The sequence below is a fragment of the Peromyscus californicus genome, unplaced genomic scaffold (assembly GCF_007827085.1).
Source record: "Peromyscus californicus insignis strain IS unplaced genomic scaffold, ASM782708v3 Scaffold_2__1_contigs__length_46816999, whole genome shotgun sequence".
Classification (NCBI taxonomy): Eukaryota; Metazoa; Chordata; class Mammalia; order Rodentia; family Cricetidae; genus Peromyscus; species Peromyscus californicus.
Window position 1 is genome coordinate 43,225,777 of NW_026294540.1, and position 20,512 is coordinate 43,246,288.

Sequence of the window (20,512 nt, forward strand, 5' to 3'; positions counted from 1 at the left end):
AAATAACTCACTAGGCTGAATTAGTGTTGCCGATATGCACATGGGTGTGGGGGTCAGATGCTGAGAAACAGGCAACTACCGGTGATCACCCCTTCCAAAGAAAAGTGACTTTCTCCCTCAGAAGGTATCTATACACACTCTCCTCTCCCTCTCCCCCACCCTCTGTGTGTGTGTGTGAGTGTGTGTGTGTGTGTGTGTGTGTGTGTGTGTGTGTGTGTGTGAGAGAGAGAGAGAGAGAGAGAGAGAGAGAGAGAGAGAGAGAGAGAGTACACATGTGGAGACCAGGAAGAACTAATGGGGGTCAGTTTTCTCTTCCCACCATGTGGGTCTTGGAGATCAAACTCACTCAGGTCAGCAGGCAGGCTCCTTCGCTCACTGAGCCATCATACCCAGAGATGCCGTGAGAGATTACCAGTGTTTCCTCCTTTTGAGTATATAAAATGTGGTAGACGTTATTCCTCAAGTTATTTTCAACCTGGTTCTTTCTGTTCACATCCCTTACTTAACCATTCACAGTGCTACTTTTCTATTCATGGAACAAATGGGAACTTTATTATAATACCTTCATATGCATAGATAACTTGCTTTGATCATATTTCCCCCGGCCACCCTCTCCTGCCTTTGCCCACCTCCCACTGGTCCTCTCCCTCTTCTCAAATGGTTCCCTTCTGCTTTCAGGCCGTGTGTGTGTGTGTGTGTGTGTGTGTGTGTGTGTGTGTGTGTGTGTGTGTGTGTGATCTAGAGTCTACATATGGGAGAAGGCATACGCAATGGTGCTCTCCAGCTCCATCCACCTTTGTGCGTACAACACACCTCCATGCATCTTTATAATTAATGTAAACAGTAAAACTCCACTGTGAGTATCTACCAGGTTTTCTTCACCTTTGTCTGTTGCTGTGTTTAATCGGGGTCCGTACTGTGGCTACTGTAAATAGTGCCACAATCAACTCGTGTGTAGGTGTTTCTGCTGTATGCTGACCTGGATTCCTCCAAGTATCTACCCAGAGCAATATACATGAATCACATGCTAGCTACATTTTTAGCCTTTTGAAGAATCCCCGTACTGTTTGCCCACTGTAGACACTCCACTGTCCAGTGGATGGGGGTTCCTTTTCCCTGAAGCATCCCTGCTGACAATTGTTTCTCTTCTTGATGACGACCATGCTGCCTGGGGTGAGATGGAATGTTCCAGTAAACTGGATTTTCCCTTTTTACCTGTGCCTTTGACGTTGGTGCCTCTTTTGAGAACTAACAGAAGCGTCATTTCTTAACACACATAAGAGATCATATGAAAGTATTTAGTGTTTTAGAGTGACAACAATTAGTAATAAAAGTTCATTCAAGGGCCAGCAAGATGGCTCAGCAGGTAAAGGTGATTGCCACCAAATGCTGGCAAGACGAGTCCGGTCTCCAGATCCTGTACAGTAGGAGAAATACAGCTCCCTCAGAGTGTCCTCTGACCTTCATATGCCATGGCGCACACCCTCACACACGTGCTGTAAAAAGCATTTTATTAAATATTTAATATTCAAACATGCATATAATGTTTGGGTCGTATCCACTTCGTATTCCTTCTCCGTCAGTTCCTCCCCTCTTCTCCCCACCGTGTCTCCCTCCCAACTTCAAGGGCATTTTTTCCTCTTTTGTCAACGTAATACCCACTGAGCCCTTTCAGAGCTGTCAATATGCGTATGTGCATGGAACCAACTACTGAAACATGGGCAGCCTCTCGGGCTGGCATCCCTGAAGAAAACTGACTCTCCCTCCCCCAGTGGCCATCAACAGCCCACAGTTCCTCAGACAGGCATTCGACTTCATGAGCTTCCCCCACCCCACCCCCATCCCATCCATGCTGGGATTTTGATGGGCTTGATCTTGTACATGTTTTTCTGTCTGTTTATTTGTTTGTTTTAGTTTTTCCAGACAGGGTTTCTCTGTGTAGTCTTGGCTGTCCTGGAACTCACTCTGTAGACCAGGCTGGCCTTGGACTCACAGAGATCCGTCTGCCTCTGCCTCCAGAGTGCTGGGATTAAAAGAGAGCACCACCACCACCTGGCAATCTTGTACATGTTTTGTAGATACAGTCGCAGCCACTGTGCGTTCCTGGGTTCAAGGCCCTATCCTATCCAGGAATACTGTTTGAGTATAGTTGTCCACTCCCTCTGGCTCTCACAGTCTTTTCATCCCCTCTTCTAGGATCACCCCAGTCTTGGCGGAAAGGGGTGTGATACAGAACTACCTATAGTGCTGTCAGCTGTGGGGACTAGAGGTACCACTCAGCAGGAGAGCATTTACCTGGCATGCACAAGCCCCCGGTCTTCAGTCTCAGCAGCAAAATAAACAAAGAGATAAGCAGATAAATGCATAGAACTAGTAAAGTCTTGAATGCTCCTCTTTTGATGTAATATGGTTATGTTTCCACACAGCATTTTAACTTTTGACATTTCTAAAAGTCATCAATATAACTTCAGCAGTAGGGATGTTGGCTCTGGCATGATCGCAGTTTTAACCTGCTTAAAATTCATGTCTATTCGTCATTGTCATCAATCCTGTGACTCATATTTTATTAGATATTTTTATTGGTATCTATGCAGATATCCAATGCATTTCTTCACACACAATATTCCATTTGATGTTCCTGATACCTTTGGGGATTTCTTTCTACTCAATTCCTAGGTATAGAGAGGTAAACTTGGAATGTTCCAGGAGGTTTTCTCAAGATGGTTCAGCACTACAGAGTATAAATATTTTAGAGGCAAGAGTAGCCTGTGAAAGCCACGGAGAAAAATGAGAGCTGTCTGGGGTGGGTGATTCAAGGGGAAAGAAAGGACGGTCGGGGACGTCACAGTGCAACTGGAGGTCAAGGGAGTCAAGTCCTGGGAATGGCCACCATGTTGGAATGTCCCAGGGTCTCTGGGGTGCTATTTTTAGTGGTGAGAGAAAAGCCAGCTCCCAGTGATTAAGAAAGAGCAGAGGGGAGAAAAGAAGACGTTGGAAAACCGAGTAGAAGGAACAGCCGCCAGAGGGGGCGGGGTACAGTAAGCAGGACCCTGAGATGGTGATGATGGCCGGGAGAGAGACAAGAGGGAGAGACTGAAGATAGAGGCTGTGAGGAGCTTCTGTGTGGAGCAAGGACCTGAAGAAACGGGCAGAGATCCAGTCAGATGAACTGAAGTCTGTTTATTAAACATAGCGAGGCTGTAAAGAAATAAGCCAGGACCAGTAAAATAGGAATCAGCAACAACAGAGAATGTAATTCAGAAGCGAATGAGTGAAGGGCGTAGCTCCTGTCTCGTGGTGGCTACAGTAGAAAGAGAAGAGTGTCTGGGAGTCCCTCTCTTCTTCAGTTAAAATGAAGATTAACTTTGTAGCCAAATTTAATCGAAGTTTCCCCTCCGCTGCTCAGGTAACGGATTTGGTCTTGGGGCTGTCGAATTTGACAGACAGGCAGGCTCCGCTGGCACGAGCAGAGCCGGCTGCAAATAGGGCAGACGTCTCAGGAGGTTTTCAAAAAATAGGTACCCAGATAGTCTACCATCGTGCTTCACGGCATAGCCTCACCCCACCCCCGCGGAGAATTGCCTGCCTGTGTCTTGAACTTCTTTGGGACAGTCAGTATCATTCTCTTGATCTTGAATTATTCCCCCCAAAGCTTTGGGTGAAAATCGGTGTCTGTTATTTTCCTTACAGAAACTCCTTTCTGTTAGCTGCAGGGATTCAGGGGGAAGCAGATGTGTCTACCTCTGAAGCACACACCCGAGGATTTTAACTAGTCCTGGGTAGTTAATACTAGGAGCTTCTGAGGGTGTCATAGAACGATACTCGCTGTTACCTGTGGACAGACAGAGGCATGCCGGGATGATCTGTGCAGCGGACAGTTCACACCCTCAGGTTCCACACAGTTCACACCCTCAGGTGCCTGGCTGCCCATCCCCCACCCCACCCCACCCGTCACAAGGGAGTTGCTTGAGGTGAAAGGTTATTATTATTATTCAGACCATGTTTTTAAAAATCAAGTCAGAGCTGCCACTAATAAGATACAGAGAAAAATGTGACAGCCAGGAAAACATTCTGTGCCCTGCTTCTCTTTGGTTCAGGCTGAAACAGCATCCCGAAACAGCTCACAGTCAGGAGCCCAGAGTTCTGGGCTAAATGCTTTGGTGGATTTGCAACAACTGGGTCCCCAGCCCTCCACTCTGTCACCATGGTTATGGGATAGCACGTGACTCAGCATCCTCCTCTGCCTGGTGAAGAAGGGGGAAGCTATCTGAAATTAGTTTTGAAATTTTTGACAACTCATATATAATGTGTGATATAAATTTATATGATGTGAATTTCCCATGCCTGTAATATTCAAAGCCTTTCAGCTAATGGTGCACCAAACATGTCCTTATAAGCAAAAAAACATAAGAATCAAGACTTGCAAAGTCTAGCACTTAGTTGAAGTGTGATTTTGGTCATTTTAATAATCACCCCACCATTCCATTAGATTTCCTCTAAATTAACAATTCAAATTAATGTCTTGGGGCTGGAGATGGCTCACAGTGAGGAGCACTGGCTGTTCCTCAGAGGACTCAGGTTCGAGTCTCAGCATCCATATGGTGCTCACAACTGTCTACACCTCCAGCTCTACTGCACACACACGATGCACAGACATGCATGCAGGCAAACACTCATACACATAAACCCAAAATGAATAAATACTTATTAAAAATATTAAACTATTTCCAGTAATGTGGGCTTTTTGCTTTTGTTTTTTTTTTTAAAGAAGGAAGGACGTTTACGCTTCATAAAGCACCCCACATTTGTTTTTACAATAGAACTCTTTGGTTATGGAAACATTTGAGGAAGTTCAAGTTAAGATCTTAGTATCAGCAGGGGTATTATGCATTATCCCAAGCAAACATGTGGGATTCGGTTTTAGATCCTGGACATTATGCAGGAGGGCACATGTCTGTCTCAACATAATCCAGATAGTAAGGGCACCAAAAGGAATTCCCGTGAGGGTGGCAGCGCTCTGATAGGCCACCAACAGAGTGACATTCAACACTCTCTGCCAGTCATCTTTCAACGCTGCAAGTGGTTTGTTTGTTTGTGTCTTCCTCCATTTTACCTAAATGGTAACTGGAGCTTAGCGAAGATAAGAAGAGCCTTCCGGGTTACCAAGGATGCTTCGGGTCCCCGTCCCGTGCCCTCACAAGTCACTCCATCTACTGTCATAGCCAGGGCCTACTAGGATGTAGGTGGATGACATACCCAGCAGTCTGAGTGTCATATGAGCCCCATGCCCCTACTGATGGGTGTGGCTCCAAAGACGGTATAATTTGAGTCTGCTAGCTTCCTAAAATCTGTGTGGGTCCCAGGTGAAATTAGAGGGACCCACTGAAAAGTCAGAAGGGAAAAATGATTTACAGAATGTGCTCCTTGAATTCTTAAGATGAGCTTGCCTTTGAGCCACAGGCCTCTTGAGACTTCAGCTGTCTGAGATCTGGCCTGTTCGGCCACCTTTCTTCTTGGGAGTTACAGAGTACTTGGTGTAAAAAGTCTGTGAGGTGACCGCGTAGCTAGAGCACACTGAAATTATTTGAAAATAGGGTGGACGTCTGTGGCTTCGCTCTGGCCTTTTTAGGAAGATATGGACACACAAAGCATTAGAGGTATGTTTTCTTAAGGGGGGAGGGGTGGGGGAGGGGGAGGGTGGAGATGCAAACTTCATCACATAGCAAATAAGATGCTCAAGCAGAGGCCCGCCCTTTCCCTCTGCAGAGGCCTTGGGACCCTGGCTAGTTGCCCTGGGGGCTGGGAGAGCCCTGCTCTTGGATTCCAGGGAAGAAGAGCTGATTTCGGAGAGCTGCAGCAGGCTGCAGAGCAGCAGGCTTCGGAGAGCTGCAGCAGGCTGCAGAGCAGCAGGCAGTGTCCCCACACTGTTGCATGAATCCTAATCAGTCTTAATAAAAACCCAGAACTGCCAAGCGGCGGTGGCGCACGCCTTTAATCCCAGCACTCGGGAGGCAGAGCCAGGCGGATCTCTGTGAGTTTGAGGCCAGCCTGGGCTACAGAGTGAGATCCAGGACAGGCACCAAAACAACACAGAGAAACCTTGTCTTGAAAAACCGAAAAACAAAAACAAAACAAAAAACAAACAAACAAACAAAACAAAAAAGAAAAAACAACCAGAGCCAGATATCAGGGTGAAAGCTGAAAAATCAGAGAAGCAGAACAAGCCACGTCTTAACTCACCAGCTCCTCAGCCTGCAAGAGTCTGAAAAGATCTGAGTTCCTGTCTCTTCCCGCCTTATATTCCTTTCTCTGCCCAGCCATATCACTTTCTGTCTCAACCTTCCTAGTGCTGGGATTAAAGGTGTGTGATCCCAAGTGCTGGATGTTTCTCTTTAGACTGGATTAATCTCGTGTAGCCCAGCATAGCCTTGAACTCACAGAGATCCAGACAGATCTCTGCCTCTGTCTCCCAGTGATAGGATTAAAGGCGTGTGCCACCACTGCCTGATCTCTATGGCTAACTCTGTGGCTGGCTCTGACCTCTGATCTTCAGGCAAGCTTTATTTCTTAGATTACAAGCAATATATCACCACACCACACAGAGACAGGAGGGCCGGTCTACAGCCAGCTCCACCGGAAGTGAAGTACACGCTCCTGAAGTGAGTTTAGAGATGGCTGATAACCATCTTTAAAAGGGAAGCATTGTATGATTTAAATTGAAAAGAAAAAATAAACAGGAAGAGAAGTAGATATGTCAAGATGTAGTTCAGTTGTTTGTTTAATTATAAAGAATTCAAGCATAAACTGTGAGACTAGAGTAGCATGTCTTAGCCCTGGGGCCATTTTCAAACACTCTGAACTTCCTTATCTCCAGCATTATACGGGGTGGCACAGCTGTCCTTCAGAGTTCAGCCTCCTGCCCTGCAGATACCAGCTCCACCGATATTCAGGTCCCTGTGTAAATGATGTAGTATTGACATAGAATGTGCACTGTCTTTCATATACTTTTCATTATTTTGTTGGGAGACAGGTTCTCACTATGTAACCCAGGTTGGCTTTGGACTCTTTCTCTTTTTTAGAATATTTTTCTTTTTTCTTTGACATTTTATACATGTATACAATATATCTTAATCATGCCCATCTAAAATTCCCACTTCTTCCAGACCCCCCAACACATCCCCTCCAATTCCCCAGACCCCCACCAATCCCCTCCAATTCCCCAGGCCCCCACTAATCCCCTCCAATTCCCCAGACCCCCACCAGTCCCCTCCAATTCCCCAGACCCCCATCAATCCCCTCCAATTCCCCAGGCCCCCACCAATCCCCTCCAATTCCCCAGACCCCCACCAATCCCCTCCAATTCCCTAGACCCCCACCAGTCCCCTCCAATTCCCCAGACCCCCATCAATCCCCTCCAATTCCCCAGGCCCCCACCAATCCCCTCCAATTCCCCAGACCCCCACCAATCCCCTCCAATTCCCTAGACCCCCACCAATCCCCTCCAATTCCACAGACCCCCACCAATCCCCTTCAATTCCCCAGACCCCCTACCAATCCCCTCCAATTCTCCAGAGCCCCTAACACATTCCTCCCCATTCCCTCAGACCCTGCAGCACATACCTTCCCATTCCCCAGACACCCTAACACATTCTCTCCCATTCCCCAGGCCCCCTACCAATCCTCTCCCATTCCCCGGACTCCCCACTAATCCCTTCCCATTCCCTGGACCCCCTACCAATCCCTTCTCATTCTCCAGACCCCTCACTAACCCCCCCATTCCCCTGACCCCCAACAGATACCCTCCAATTCCCCAGGCCCCTCAAGACATCCCCTCCCATTTGCTCAGACCCCCCAACACATCCCCTCTCATTCCCCAGATCCCCCCATTCTCCAGACCCCCCAACAGATGCCCTCCCATTCTCCAGACCCCCCAACAGATGCCCTCTCATTCTCCAGATCCCCCAACAGATGCCCTCCCATTCTTTAAACCCCCGACGGATGCCCTCCCATTCTCTAGACCCCCAATGGATGCCCTCCCATTCTCTAGACCTCCCCAACAGATGCCCTCCCATTCTCCAGACCCCCCAACAGATGCCCTCCCATTCTCCAGACCCCCCAACAGATGCCCTCCCATTCTCCCAGAACTCCCAATATCTCCTTCCCATCTTCGTGCCTTTTTCTTTCTTTTTAATAACTCACCAAATCTAGTTAGCTCTGCTTCCCTCCCTCCGTCCCCCTTCCTTCCTTTATTCCTCTATCCCTCCATCCCCCCATTTTCTTCATTGTTTAGATAGTGTAATATTCTTTCTCCCAGGCCTGCTCTTAAACCCACTGATACTGATAAATCCATACTGATGCAGAGATGATGTTTATAAGATTTAAATGTCACCTTCAGGGTGCATAGGGACACAGTCACTTGTGTAGCACCCCAAGTGGTGAATCCTGTGTGTCAGGGGTGCGGGGAAGTCAGACACCCACAAGAGAGCGGGACTGCTGACCAGAACAGCTGCAAAAATGCCGTGTATGAAGTAATAGGTAATGTTGATCCCGCTGGGTGGGAGTAAGACCACTACCATAACTGTTGAGCCAAATTTGAAGCAAGCTTTATTAAATATTGGCCAGAACAATGGACACTGTCCAGGTCCACACCCAGGATTCCCAGAGTATGGTGCCAAATTACAGAGGCTTATAAAGGCAAACCCACGAGGCTACATGCTCTCCACCTTCATCCAATCAGGGGCAAGCACATGTCCTGATGTGCTTCCTGCCTACAAACCTTCCACCTTTCTGTGGTCAAGCACATCCCGTACAGTTGAGGCAGCCAAGCTTGTTTGCAGAAGGGAAAACACGTGGCTTGTCACCTTACATGACTAACAGCCCCCAGCATTCCAGGAAGTTATCTGTCCTTGGGCAAGTGGGGCTTACAGGTTAGAGGCTCTTCTGTTTTATAGATCTCTTAAGCACAGTAATTTAAACTTAAAACATAGCTTCAGCCCTCACAGTAATAGACACAGAAAGGGGGGAGGAGAGGGCTATAATTTTGAAAGTGAATTTAATCCAGGTCTTGAAAGAAAATGATTAAGACAGCATATTTGAGTACTTATAGATAAGGAAGGAAACTCAGTATATTATTTTCCTGAGGCATCAAGCCCACATTCTTAGCTAATGGCCTTGAGTAGTGTGTGTGGCAATAACTCGCCCTACCGACTAGGTCTGTTTGCAGAATGTTGCTTCCTTCCTGTGTATGCAAGTGTATGCACAGGAAGCACCATGGGTATGAGCTCTCCACCATTTGTAGTAAGAAAAAATGACTCTCTGGGGTGTGGGAAGCTTCAGAGTACGGCTGGCCTGGACACACACACACACACACACACACACACACACACACACACACACACACACACCTACTCCCAGCAACAGAACCCAGCCAGAGAAGGGACTCACACTGTGGGTGTAGACTCCTGACATACGACAGCATTTGCTTTGAGTTGATCTTGGGTCTCGTGTATTGATGCATTCCCTATTTCTGAACTTACATAGAATAAATGTTTATGTAGCTATAGTACAGAGACACAGAAAACTGTCATAGAAGCCATGGCACCAACTCCGTCATCATGTACGGCTTTAAGCAGTAGATACTAAGAATTACTCTCTTGCATATTGGGGAGTCTCGGTGTGTGTGGTGGTTGAAATAGAAGCTTCCAGCATGAAAAGAGCTCATGAAATTAACAGAGGACGTGATTGGCAATACCATAATGGCACAGAATTGACCATTTAAAATGGCAAATGTTACCAATGTTTTCCCCAATAAAATTTTACTATTTATTTATTTATTGAGACAGGCTCTCACTCTGTAGCCCCGACTGGCCTGGAACTTATATGTAGACCAGACTGGCTGTGAACTCACAGACATCCACCTGCCTCTGCCTCCCAAGCACTAGGATTAAAGGCGTGCGCCACCACGCTTGGCAAATAATACATACACATATAGATATATATTTAATTTTTAGCTCACACATGCACACACAAATACAAGGAAGGCCTCATATTTGAAGAGAGTATAGACCCCTAACTGGCACCAAGCCCTGCCCTTCCCCAGGACCCTTAAGTGCTAAGAGACACTGTTCAGGTTTCTGCCTGTCTGGAGCTTCCTGACAAGTGGGAGGGGCTCGGGACATCACTCATGCACACATTGCTCTGTAATGTGGCCTTGGGCCATGGAAAGTGTGGAATAATAGGACCTTGCAGGTTTGAAAGGAGGGGCATGGAACTGGTATTGGAGGCTAGCTCAAAAAGACTTCCCTGAGGGAGTGATGGTGGAGCCGATGTTTGAATGATGAGCATCATCCATAACACAAAGGGTATCACTGACCACATTTCTCCCAGACTCTCTTTCCCCGTGGCAGGAACCACATGCTGCTCAACCGTCCTCCCAGCCTGTAGATTGGGCACAAAGTGACCCCCTCAGTCCCAGATGAATAGGGGAAATCCCAAGTTGAGATTCTCTCCCCACATTTGTTCCAAGGATGTCTGGGGGACCTGATTGCCCACCTGTTTTCACATTGTATCATCATTACTAATGTTTGCGTTTAGCTGGCTTCACAAAGAAAACGTCATTGTAAGCTTTGCAGACGCAGGAAGTGCTTTCCAACTTAATCAGAGAACGGACCCTTTCTATGCAATGAGCCAAATCTGTTGTTTCACTCATTGTCCTTCTTCCTTCTCATCTACATTTCTAGATCCACTCGCCGATTCACATGTTCCAGACAGGATAGGCTGAAGAGAAAGGCTTACTAGCCAATGAGAACACAGCGTTCTCTTTCATTTAGATGCACACCCTTTGACAGTGGATAGTCCCCAGATGAGAGAGGGCAGTTGATTCCTAAGTCTCCTGGGGAAGCCTCAGGGGTGTGGACTGAGACCATAAAGGCATCTGTCATGCCAGCGCTCAAGAGCCTGTGGCAAGAAGGCTGTCACAAGTTCGAGGCCAGCCAGAGCAGGGGATGGGGCTTGCATCAGCTTTGTGTGTATGTCAGCTCTATGACGGGAGAAGTGAGGGAGCCATGGGTCTGTGTGATAGGCTAAATGTAGAGGAAGTTATCGAGGACATTTATTTATACTGGCCAAATACAAATTTTATAGACATACATGCATTCACTTATGTGTGTGCAGATGTGAACACACACACACACACACCCCACTCATATAACTTTTACATGTTGTTTGTACTCCTGTACTGGTTAGCCTTCTGTTGTTGTGAGAAAGCACTGACCAGTACCGACTTGGAGAAGGAACAGGTTCAACGTCAAGAGAAGCCATGGTAGAACGTGAAGCCGAGGCCACAGAGCGTCACTGCTTACTGGCTTGTTTCCCACGGCTCGCTCAGCTACCTGTCGTGTCTAACCCAGACCCCCACCTGCCCAGTGAATAGCACCGTCCACATGTCCACACAGGACTGGGCCTTCCTCCTTCATTCAGCAATGAAGGGTAAGGCCAGGCTAGCAGAGGAATACTTTTTAACTTATTTAAAAACAAGCATCACTTGTGCCATAAAGGGAAAAGTGAATGAGAAAATTATAACAATAATGATATTTCTATCACAGTGTTATAATCCTCGATAATTACTTTTGTATATGTTATTTTGTTGTTGTTGTTGTTGTAGGAAAAGCCACTGACGAAATCTCTGCAGCGTGGAGAAGACCCCCAGTTTGATCAGGTATGTGACACACTGCTTCGCGTGTTGTGTGTTTTCTGTTTGTTTCAAAGCCGGGGCTGGAGATGGATTCAGCGGCAAAGGGCTTGTCCAGTGTGAGCAAGGCCCTGGTATCTGACGCAGCTTAGGGTCGGGAGGAGGAGCCACCGTACGAAAGAAGCAGGGAGGCAGGGGTGCTCACTGTTATGCCGGAAAAGCCATCCGTGTGTGGTTGTAATACCCTCAGGGTCTGGAGAGACGGCTCAGAGGTTAAGAGGACCTAGGTTTGGTTCCTAGCACCCACATGACAGCTGACAACCAGTTCCTGGGGATGCAACAGTGTTTTCTTGCCTCTGAAGTCACTGCGTGACAGAGAGCATGCACACAACACACATCCAGCAAAATGCTTCAACACATAAAATAAAAGCCTAATGAATCTCAAAAAAACCTTGTGCCCTGGGCATCTCCAGCTGGGCATTAGAGATATTCAGGAGACACCCTGTGATTTGAATTAAGTTCCAGAAGAATATAAGCAGGCCCTCAGTGTTTCGTTTTGTTTTTCCCTAACAAGTTAGAGGCCAAGAAAATATGACTTTCAGGGAACTCCACTGAAAAAGCAGCTCCCTCTGAATTAGCTGTAGTCTGTGACGACCAACTCTGTACATTAGAGCTCGTTTATGGTTTCATCCAGTTATTTCCAGTCCTGCCAGACTTCATGGCACACATCTGGAACCCCAGCCCCTGCAAGGCAGAGGCAGGAGGATGTAAGCAAGAGGCAAGCCTGAGCTACAGAGTAAAACATAGCCATTAATAAAAAGAGAAGTGTGAATACAGTGCTCGCCTGGCATGTCCTAGATGTGATCCTCAGTACTGGAGAGAAATTCGGGGGTTGGGGGGGATGAATTGACAATTCTGAAAGAGAAAAATTGCCTCAACCATCATTATAAAAACATGGAACCTTAGGCTCCAATGGAAAAATAATAAATTTAAAAAAAATATTAAAAAAAAAGCAAGGAAAGTCGATATTAGGTAAGGATATCAACGTCCAACACCATGTACTGAGCACGTGACATCAGAAGGGAGAGACCCTTGCCTTGTCACTTCAGAGGGGCTTTAGAGCCACCTAGAATGATGCGTAGCAGGACATTGGAGGAAGCAGGATGGGTGTCGTGGTGCTACCCAGACTTCAGGAGTATATGACGCACAGGACAAAGTGTCTTGAGACCCTTTAGTGGGCGCCTGTATTTGAGCCAAATAGTGCTTACTGCCCTACGGCCTCAGACACTCTCAGGGTTTTATGGTCTGGGGACCATGCAGAAAGGACACACTTTCTGTAGAGCGTCATGTTTGCGGCAGAGGGGAGACACCCCAGGCTTCAGATGTCTGCAGTATTGCACCCACAAATACTACAGAGACACTGTTCTCAGTCCCAGGCTGGTGCTCAGGTCCAGCTTCCTGAGCTGCTGTGACCCTGCTTGGCTCTGGAGCTGGCAGACTTGGCTGTTTAGCTGGACTCTGATGAGATGGAGAGTGGACCCCACCCCTCTGCCCCGTGATGTCGGTTGTGGTTGTCACCATGACTCGTTTGGTCAGAGACACTTAGTGAACGTGTCCATGTGCTTGGCGTTGCCATTTCATGAGTGGTAGGTCTGGGCTCTTCCTGCTTATCCCAAATCATCCGGCTTAATGACAGTGCATTTTTTCATTCAGGTGTTTCATTCAACAGTGTAGAAACACAATACCATGTGGAGTTAGACAGACCTGGGCTTACATCGAAACTTCCACACGGAATTCACTAGATCATTTTTAACTTTATGACACAAACTGTGGCCCGTGGACCATGTTAGGAACATCGCCTGGCGGCCCTGGAGATACAGACTTCAAAGTTCAAAAAGAACCCCCAGGGGGCCCCTGCTGCCAGGTCTGCTGTGTTCTGAAGAGGGCTAATGAAAGGCTGGGGTGTTAAAGAGGTTTTTGAGGAGTTGTAGACCAATAAGACATATTTTTCCATTCCAGAAGAAGGCCCTCACCAGCAAGCACCCAGGCACATGCTGGCACACCTGGGCAACAGAAAAACACACGCAGGCAGGCTGCCTAAGGCTATGACTCTGCCCTCAAGGCCGTGTTCACACAGAAGCCACACAAAAGTGGCACTCTGCCAAAAATAGTTATGCAGCTGATGACGTCACTGTCATTCGGGTCCCCAGACATCTGGTGTCAGCCGTTTTGTGCTAACACAGAGCCATCCCCGGCCATGTCCTGTGTCAGCTAACGTACTGGATGTCCATATCAGCGCCATATTGTCTAGACATAAACTGGCTCTTACAGCCTTCTGTTCCCTATACACATAAGCACTGAAAGCTCGGGAAGGCCCATTCTGTACCAACGCTGTCCATAAAGATGCTGTAAGTGTGAACCAGTAGTAAGACGGTCGCCCAGAACCGTAAGACACGGAGCATTGCCCCTGATCTGGCCACAGCCCAGAGCAACACTGGCCTCTTCCACATAGAAGAGTCATCGCCTGAACCTTTCTGGTCAGTTTCTTCACATCTGTGACCAGGATTCTTCAGCATTGCCGTCAGCGAGCCTCTGTTGAAATGGTTTTAAGAGACCTAAAAGGTGTAGGAAGGTCCCTGGACTTAGAATCACATGAGTTCCAGAAAAGGAAATGCTCCAAGTTTCCTACAGTCCGCAGATGTTAGGAAAGAGGTCAGCCTGCACAGGTCGGGGGCTAAGATGTGGAAGACCCCAGTGCCCGTGGGCTGGGGCTTACTCCTTTTGTCAGTATCAAAATGGCCTAAATGACAGCCTGACGTTGCCGCCGGGAGGCAGTGTTTGTGGAGGTGCAGTGGGAGACCTTTGAAGAATATTGGGGAGCTTGGAAGTGATGACGATTAGACGTGAACTACAGCAGAGGCACGGAGGCCATACACAGGATGGTCACCACTACCATTATTTAAGATAATCAGTATTGATGGAAGAACGAGAGACAGAAGAACCCAATGCAAACCAGCTTTTAAAGTAATTTCCACTTAGTTCAAGAGTGCCTGGAATACACAAGCTGTGTGTGATGGCTAATCTCGGCTGTCAGCCTCACACACTTGGGACGAGAAAGCCTCAACTGAAGAATCACCTCCACCAGAATGCCAAGTGGGCCTGCCTGTGGGCATTTTCTTGATTGCTAACTCACATAAGAGCCCAGCCCACTTTGGGTGGTACCACCCCTGGGCAGGTGGACCATATAAGAAGGGTTGCTGAGCAAGCCAGTGTAGCAGGAATCTTAAAAGTTCTTATTAATAAAATCAAACCTGAGCCAGGTATTGGGGTGAATACTGGTAAATCAGATGCAGAACAAGCCACAGCTACCTCACCTGGCCAACTTCTCAGCTGATCTTGTTTCCTCGGACTGGAAGTCTCTGTGTCCTCATCCAGAATGGGTCTCAGCTGAACTGTGCTGCTCAAAACCTAAAAGCTTAACCAGCCAAATGCTTAACCAGACAAATGCCTAACCAGACAAATGCCTCTAGTTTTTGGTCCTCACACCTTATATATCTTTCTGTTTTCTACCATCACTCCCTGGGATTAAAGGCTCGATTTCTGGGATTAAAGACGTGTGTCACCATGCCTGGCCGTTTCCAATGTGGCCTTGAACTCACAGAGATCCAGAGGGATTTCTACTTCTGGAATGCTAGGATTAAAGGTGTGAGTGTCACCATTTTCTAGCCTTTGTATCTAGTGGCTGTTCTGTCTCTGACCCCAGATAAGTTTATTAGGGTGCACAATATTTTGGGGAACACAATACTACCACATTTCCCCTTTTTTGTTTAAAATTTAAAAAAAGCTTATGACTAATACAAGAAAAATTATATCCAATAAGTATATACAATATACACAGTCAAGATTACATTAACGATGTCTAGTCCATTAACATTTGACAGATTCAGACTCCATTCTGAAAAACTCCATTAATATATAACAATGTCCAGTCCAGCAACATTTGATAAACTCAAAAAATTTCATTACTTATCCTATTTAAAACAAGTAATTCCTTTTTATAAAGTATTTTTTCTTTTCATAATAGATTGAGTAATCTACCTTTTGTCATTTTTATATCTTCCCCTTTTTCTTCAGTGTAGATTCAGTGGTCTACCTTTTGTCATTTTTATATCTTCCCCTTTTTCTTTTCGGTGTAGATTCAGTGGTCTACCTTTTGTCATTTTTATATCTTCCCCTTTTTCTTTTCGGTGTAGATTCAGTGGTCTACCCATTTATCCTATTATTCTCTTTTTTCTTTTTTAAACAAAAACTCTGAATCTTGTTCAGCTTTTCTCCTGACCATTAACAATTAACAACTTGTAACCAACCATCATAAACAATGACAATATCCAAAACTCATTAAACGACCAAAAACCTCTCATCCCACCTCTTGGGAATGTAGGCGTCGTTTTCTTAAAATTACTTCCTGTTTTCTTCTTTTTTTTTTTTTTTAAAGATTTTATTTATTTATTATGTACACAGAAGAGGGCGCCAGATCTCATTATAGATGGTTGTGAGCCACCATGTGGGTGCTGGGAATTGAACTCAGGACCTCTGGATGAGCAGTCGGTGCTCTTAACCTCTGAGCCATCTCTCCAGCCCTACTTCCTGTTTTCTAGGGGTGAAGACATCTTTAAGGAATCCTGAAAAGAAAAGTTTTGGGTTAATTGTCAAGTCCTGTATCTTTTGTCCAGTCTCTGCATAATGAGAAAGTGCAGGGCTTGTTTCAAGTCCTTGTTCAAGTAGTCTGTCAGGCTGAATCATCTCAGCTAGTCATCTCAAAATTGTCCTGAACAGTTTGTAGTCCAAAGTTGATCTTTTGGTGGTGTAAATCAGCTTAATGGCTTTACCATAGTTCATGTGGAACCATCATTGTGGGATCCTGTTATCTTTTTGAAGATTTCAAAGTCGCTATTAGGTGTGGTCATAGTTCCCTGCAGACTTTTTTTGTGTGTGTGTGCTTTACATATGGGGAATGCATGCCATAAGATACTATTGCCTCCTTAAACCTTCGTAAATCTAACATTTCAATTGGAGCCCAAATATTTTGTGTATTCACTTGATCAGGTAACTGCTGTACGGTTACTGGACAAACCAAGGGTGACTGTGTGAAAACAGGCTTTCTTTCTGTAACCTTATGATCCAATCTTGAAACAACTTCACTGTTAATTTCTTCTGTCTGAATTTGAATTTCTCTATAATTCATTTTAACAGGTTTAACAGGTTTTTCTAAAACTTTTATCCTGGCACTTAAATTGACTATCTTTTTAAATAGTAAAATGAGGATAAGAAAAGTAATAAAGTGCATAATTTGACCAACATTAATCTTCTCATATAGTTATTCCATTGTCAGACTGTCTAAAATTTCAAACAAAGCCCAATTTTCTTCCAATGTTCACATAAAACCCATTTTTTTTAATGTGGAAAAAAATTCTCTTTTAAATAGTTTCCTTTAAAATATCTGCTATCTTAATTGACTTACCAAGTCTGCGTAGAACAGTAGAAATCCGAGAGAATTTCAAAACAGCCACCTAGTGTCTGAAGTGTGAATCGAGAGAGAGAGAGAGAGAGAGAGAGAGAGAGAGAGTGTGTGTGAGAGAGAGAGAGAGAGAGAGAGAGAGAGAGAGAGAGAGAGAGAGAGAGAGAGAAGCCACAAGTTCTGGCTAAAAGCTTAAATCCAGCCACATGTTCCCGCTTGAGCCGAGTCAAGCCTTGGCTCCGGCTTCCTTAAGCTCCGACCACGTGCGTTGGCTTTACAGGCAGGGGCCCTGTTCGGCAGGGCAGGCCTGAGTTGTTTGTAGCACCGGCTTTAAGCAAGTAGCTCCAGCTGTAGCTAACCGCTTGGGGCTACGGTCAGTCCACCCTGAGACCAAGCCGACCTGGGCCTGAGCTAGGGAGCTGGCCGCCCAGGCGGGAAACCGGACCTGCCGCCAAGTCAATGGTTTTTAATGGATTCTTGCCACGTTGGGCGCCAAATGTAGAAGTAACCATCTTATTCAATAAGAAACACAGAACCAATGCAAAGATGAAAGCCCAAGAGGTCAGAACTAAGAGCCTTACCCTTCACTCTGCAGCTATCCTTTTCAGCCAAGAGACCTACTTCCTGTGTTTGTCTTTATAAAGACTTTCTGTTCTGCCTTCTCATTGGTTGTAAACCCAACTACATGACCACCTCGTCACTGCCTGTCTGTACAGACCTCCAGGTCTTCTATGGTTGGTATTGAGATTAAAGGCGTGTGTCTCCAATGCTGGCTGTCTCCTTGAACACACAGAGATCTACCTAGCTCTGCCTCCCAAGAGCTGGGATTAAAGGCATGCACCACCACTGCCCCGCTTCTGCGATGGCTTGCTATTAGCTCTGACCCCAGGCAACTTTATTTATTAACAAACAAATAAAATCACATTTCAGTACAAATAAAATATCACCATAAGCCAGTAATAACGTTCCTCTATGGCCTCTACATCTGTGCATGTTTCCAGGGGTGTGCCGTGAGTTCCTGCCTTGGCTTTGCTTAATGATGGACTGTGAGCTGTGAGCCAAATAAACCCTTCCCTCCACAGACTGGTTGTGGTCAGGGTTTATCACAGCAACAGAAAACCTAGGACCCTGTGCATGTATACAGATATGATAGAGGTCCTAGCCTCAAGAAACTCTCAGGCCCAGAAGGAAGACAGTGCCTTATGCTTAGAAGTCCAGCATGGGAAAGCTAGAGGTACATGTCTGAGTTATCCAGAAGTTCAGAGATGAGAATATTGGGTAAGTGTCACAGTGAGTCATCAAAGTGCCGTGACTTCATCATCTAGATGAAGAAGATGGGCCGACAAGTGACCCATGGATAAAGCTGTCGAAGGGAGGGAGTAGAGAGAGTGGAGGTCACGGCAGTGGGAAGCGGGGAGGATGCTCCGTTGCAGTGGGTCGCAGGAGTCACACCAGAGGAGCCTGGACCATGTTCTGTAGATTAGGATCATCAAGCAGAGGGGAACTGTTTACGGGGCGAGCAGTGGGAAAGGCCGTAAGTTAGTTTTAGATGGGGGTAGGAGAATCTAGAGACATGACAAGATGGTCACTCAACACAGATCTGAAAGAGAGAGCAAAGGAATGAAGGAGAGCATCATAGTGTACGTTCATAAAAGGGTTCAGATTTAAAGTGCTGGAAGCTGACCAGGATGGGGCAGCATCACAGAGCTCCAGGGAGGAAAAGCCTTTCCAAGAAAAACACACCAAGGAAAAGAGTGCCAGAAACTGTGGGGGAAGCCTAAGAAGATGCGCTGTCCAGGGCATAGTCGAGGATATCGGGGGCATTAATCATAATAAAGGGACATCGGGGGTACAGAAAGAGCAAAGGGGTAGATTGGATTTAAGAGTTCAAGGGAAGTTGGATGTGAGGGAAATCTTGGCTGCAGGGACTGTTCATCGGTGTGTTGAACATATGTTCTTGCCAAGTGTGGTGGCGCACGCCTTTAATTTCAGCCCTCGGGAGGCAGAGGCAGGCGGATCTTAGTGAGTTCAAGGCCAGCCTGGTCTACAGAGTGAGTTCCAGGACAGCCAGGGCTGTTATACAGAGAAACTCTGTCTCGACAAAACAAAACAAAACAAAACAAACAAACAAAAAGAAAAACCCAGAACATATGTTCTGAGACAAGTCTTTCTCTGTGGCTTGGGCTCACCTCTAATTCCCCCTCTGACTCCCACCCCTTTGGCAAATGTCGGGATTCCAGGTGTGCACCACTCTGCACAGCTGTTGAACACTTTGCATGGTTGAAAAATCCATGTAAGTGGTCTGAGGGACTTGCTCCTCGCTCGCACACCTAGGCTTTTGCCCCTCATCGTGATTGGCAACACTTAAGGAGCAGCATGCCAGAGCGGGACCATGGCACCTCTCATGGGCTCTGCTTTGTGATATGTGGAGAATGTGCTGTGACCTGTGGGCTAGCCATTTTACCTTCAAGCACCTTTCTTCTGTTATCAAATTTAACAGACATCCTTATTCTGTTTAGTTTTAAAGATGTGGCTTTTTAAAAAAATCATTGTATGTGTATGCATGTGTGCCTGAGTGTGTACAATAATACCATGTCTGTGCAGGAGCCCAGGGATTCCAGAAGAGGGAGAACTTGGAGTTGCACGTGGTTGTGACCTGCAGAACGTGGGTGCTGGGAGCCAAACTCAGGGCCTCTGGGAGGCAGCGACTGATCTTAGCTGCCGAGCCTCCTCCCCCGCCCCTCCAAACATCCTTTTTTTTTTTTTAGTTTAACGCCCCAGGCATGTGGTTTCTTGATTTTGCAATTAAACAGCAGCTGACGAGGATGGACCTGGGTGAGTGGCAGCCAGACACGGTTAGAAGAGAAATGGATGCCCGTGTTCAGAAACGCCCCTTCGCTGGGGGAACCTCAGCGCTTTCCTAGGATTCACTAGGGGCGCATGCGCAAACGTGACAGCTGATGAAGAATCACTCACTCTTCTTGGGTGCACCTTCCAGCTGTGCGCACCTGTTTTCTCTGACCTTAGCTTTAGACTGTTGCCCGTGTGTGGTCTAACAATGGACAAACAAAACTGAAACGCTGAAACGCCGCCTGAATGACCCTCACACAAAATACTTAAAACCACAGTGGGTTCGGATTCCTGACTTTTACATACACGTAGAGGGATGGGACCTAAGTCAAGTATGAAATTTGTGTATATAGCATATACATTTTCAATACATAGCCTCGAGGTGATTTTATGCAAAAAATGCAAATGATTTTATGCATTAGTAATTCAGATTTGTAACACTTTTCCACCTGAGG

The 20,512-nt window shown here is 46.3% G+C and overlaps 1 protein-coding gene across 4 annotated transcripts in view; it reads left to right on the plus strand.

Moving 5' to 3' along the window:
• The window catches only part of Fry (FRY microtubule binding protein), a 403,165-nt gene that overhangs the window by 198,172 nt on the left and 184,481 nt on the right, over positions 1 to 20,512 (plus strand). For all 4 annotated transcript variants that reach the window (XM_052754591.1, XM_052754592.1, XM_052754590.1 and 1 more), the window contains one exon: positions 11,663 to 11,716. In XM_052754591.1, coding sequence (XP_052610551.1) covers positions 11,663 to 11,716 — 54 coding nt within the window. The remainder of the gene's footprint in view (positions 1 to 11,662; positions 11,717 to 20,512) is intronic.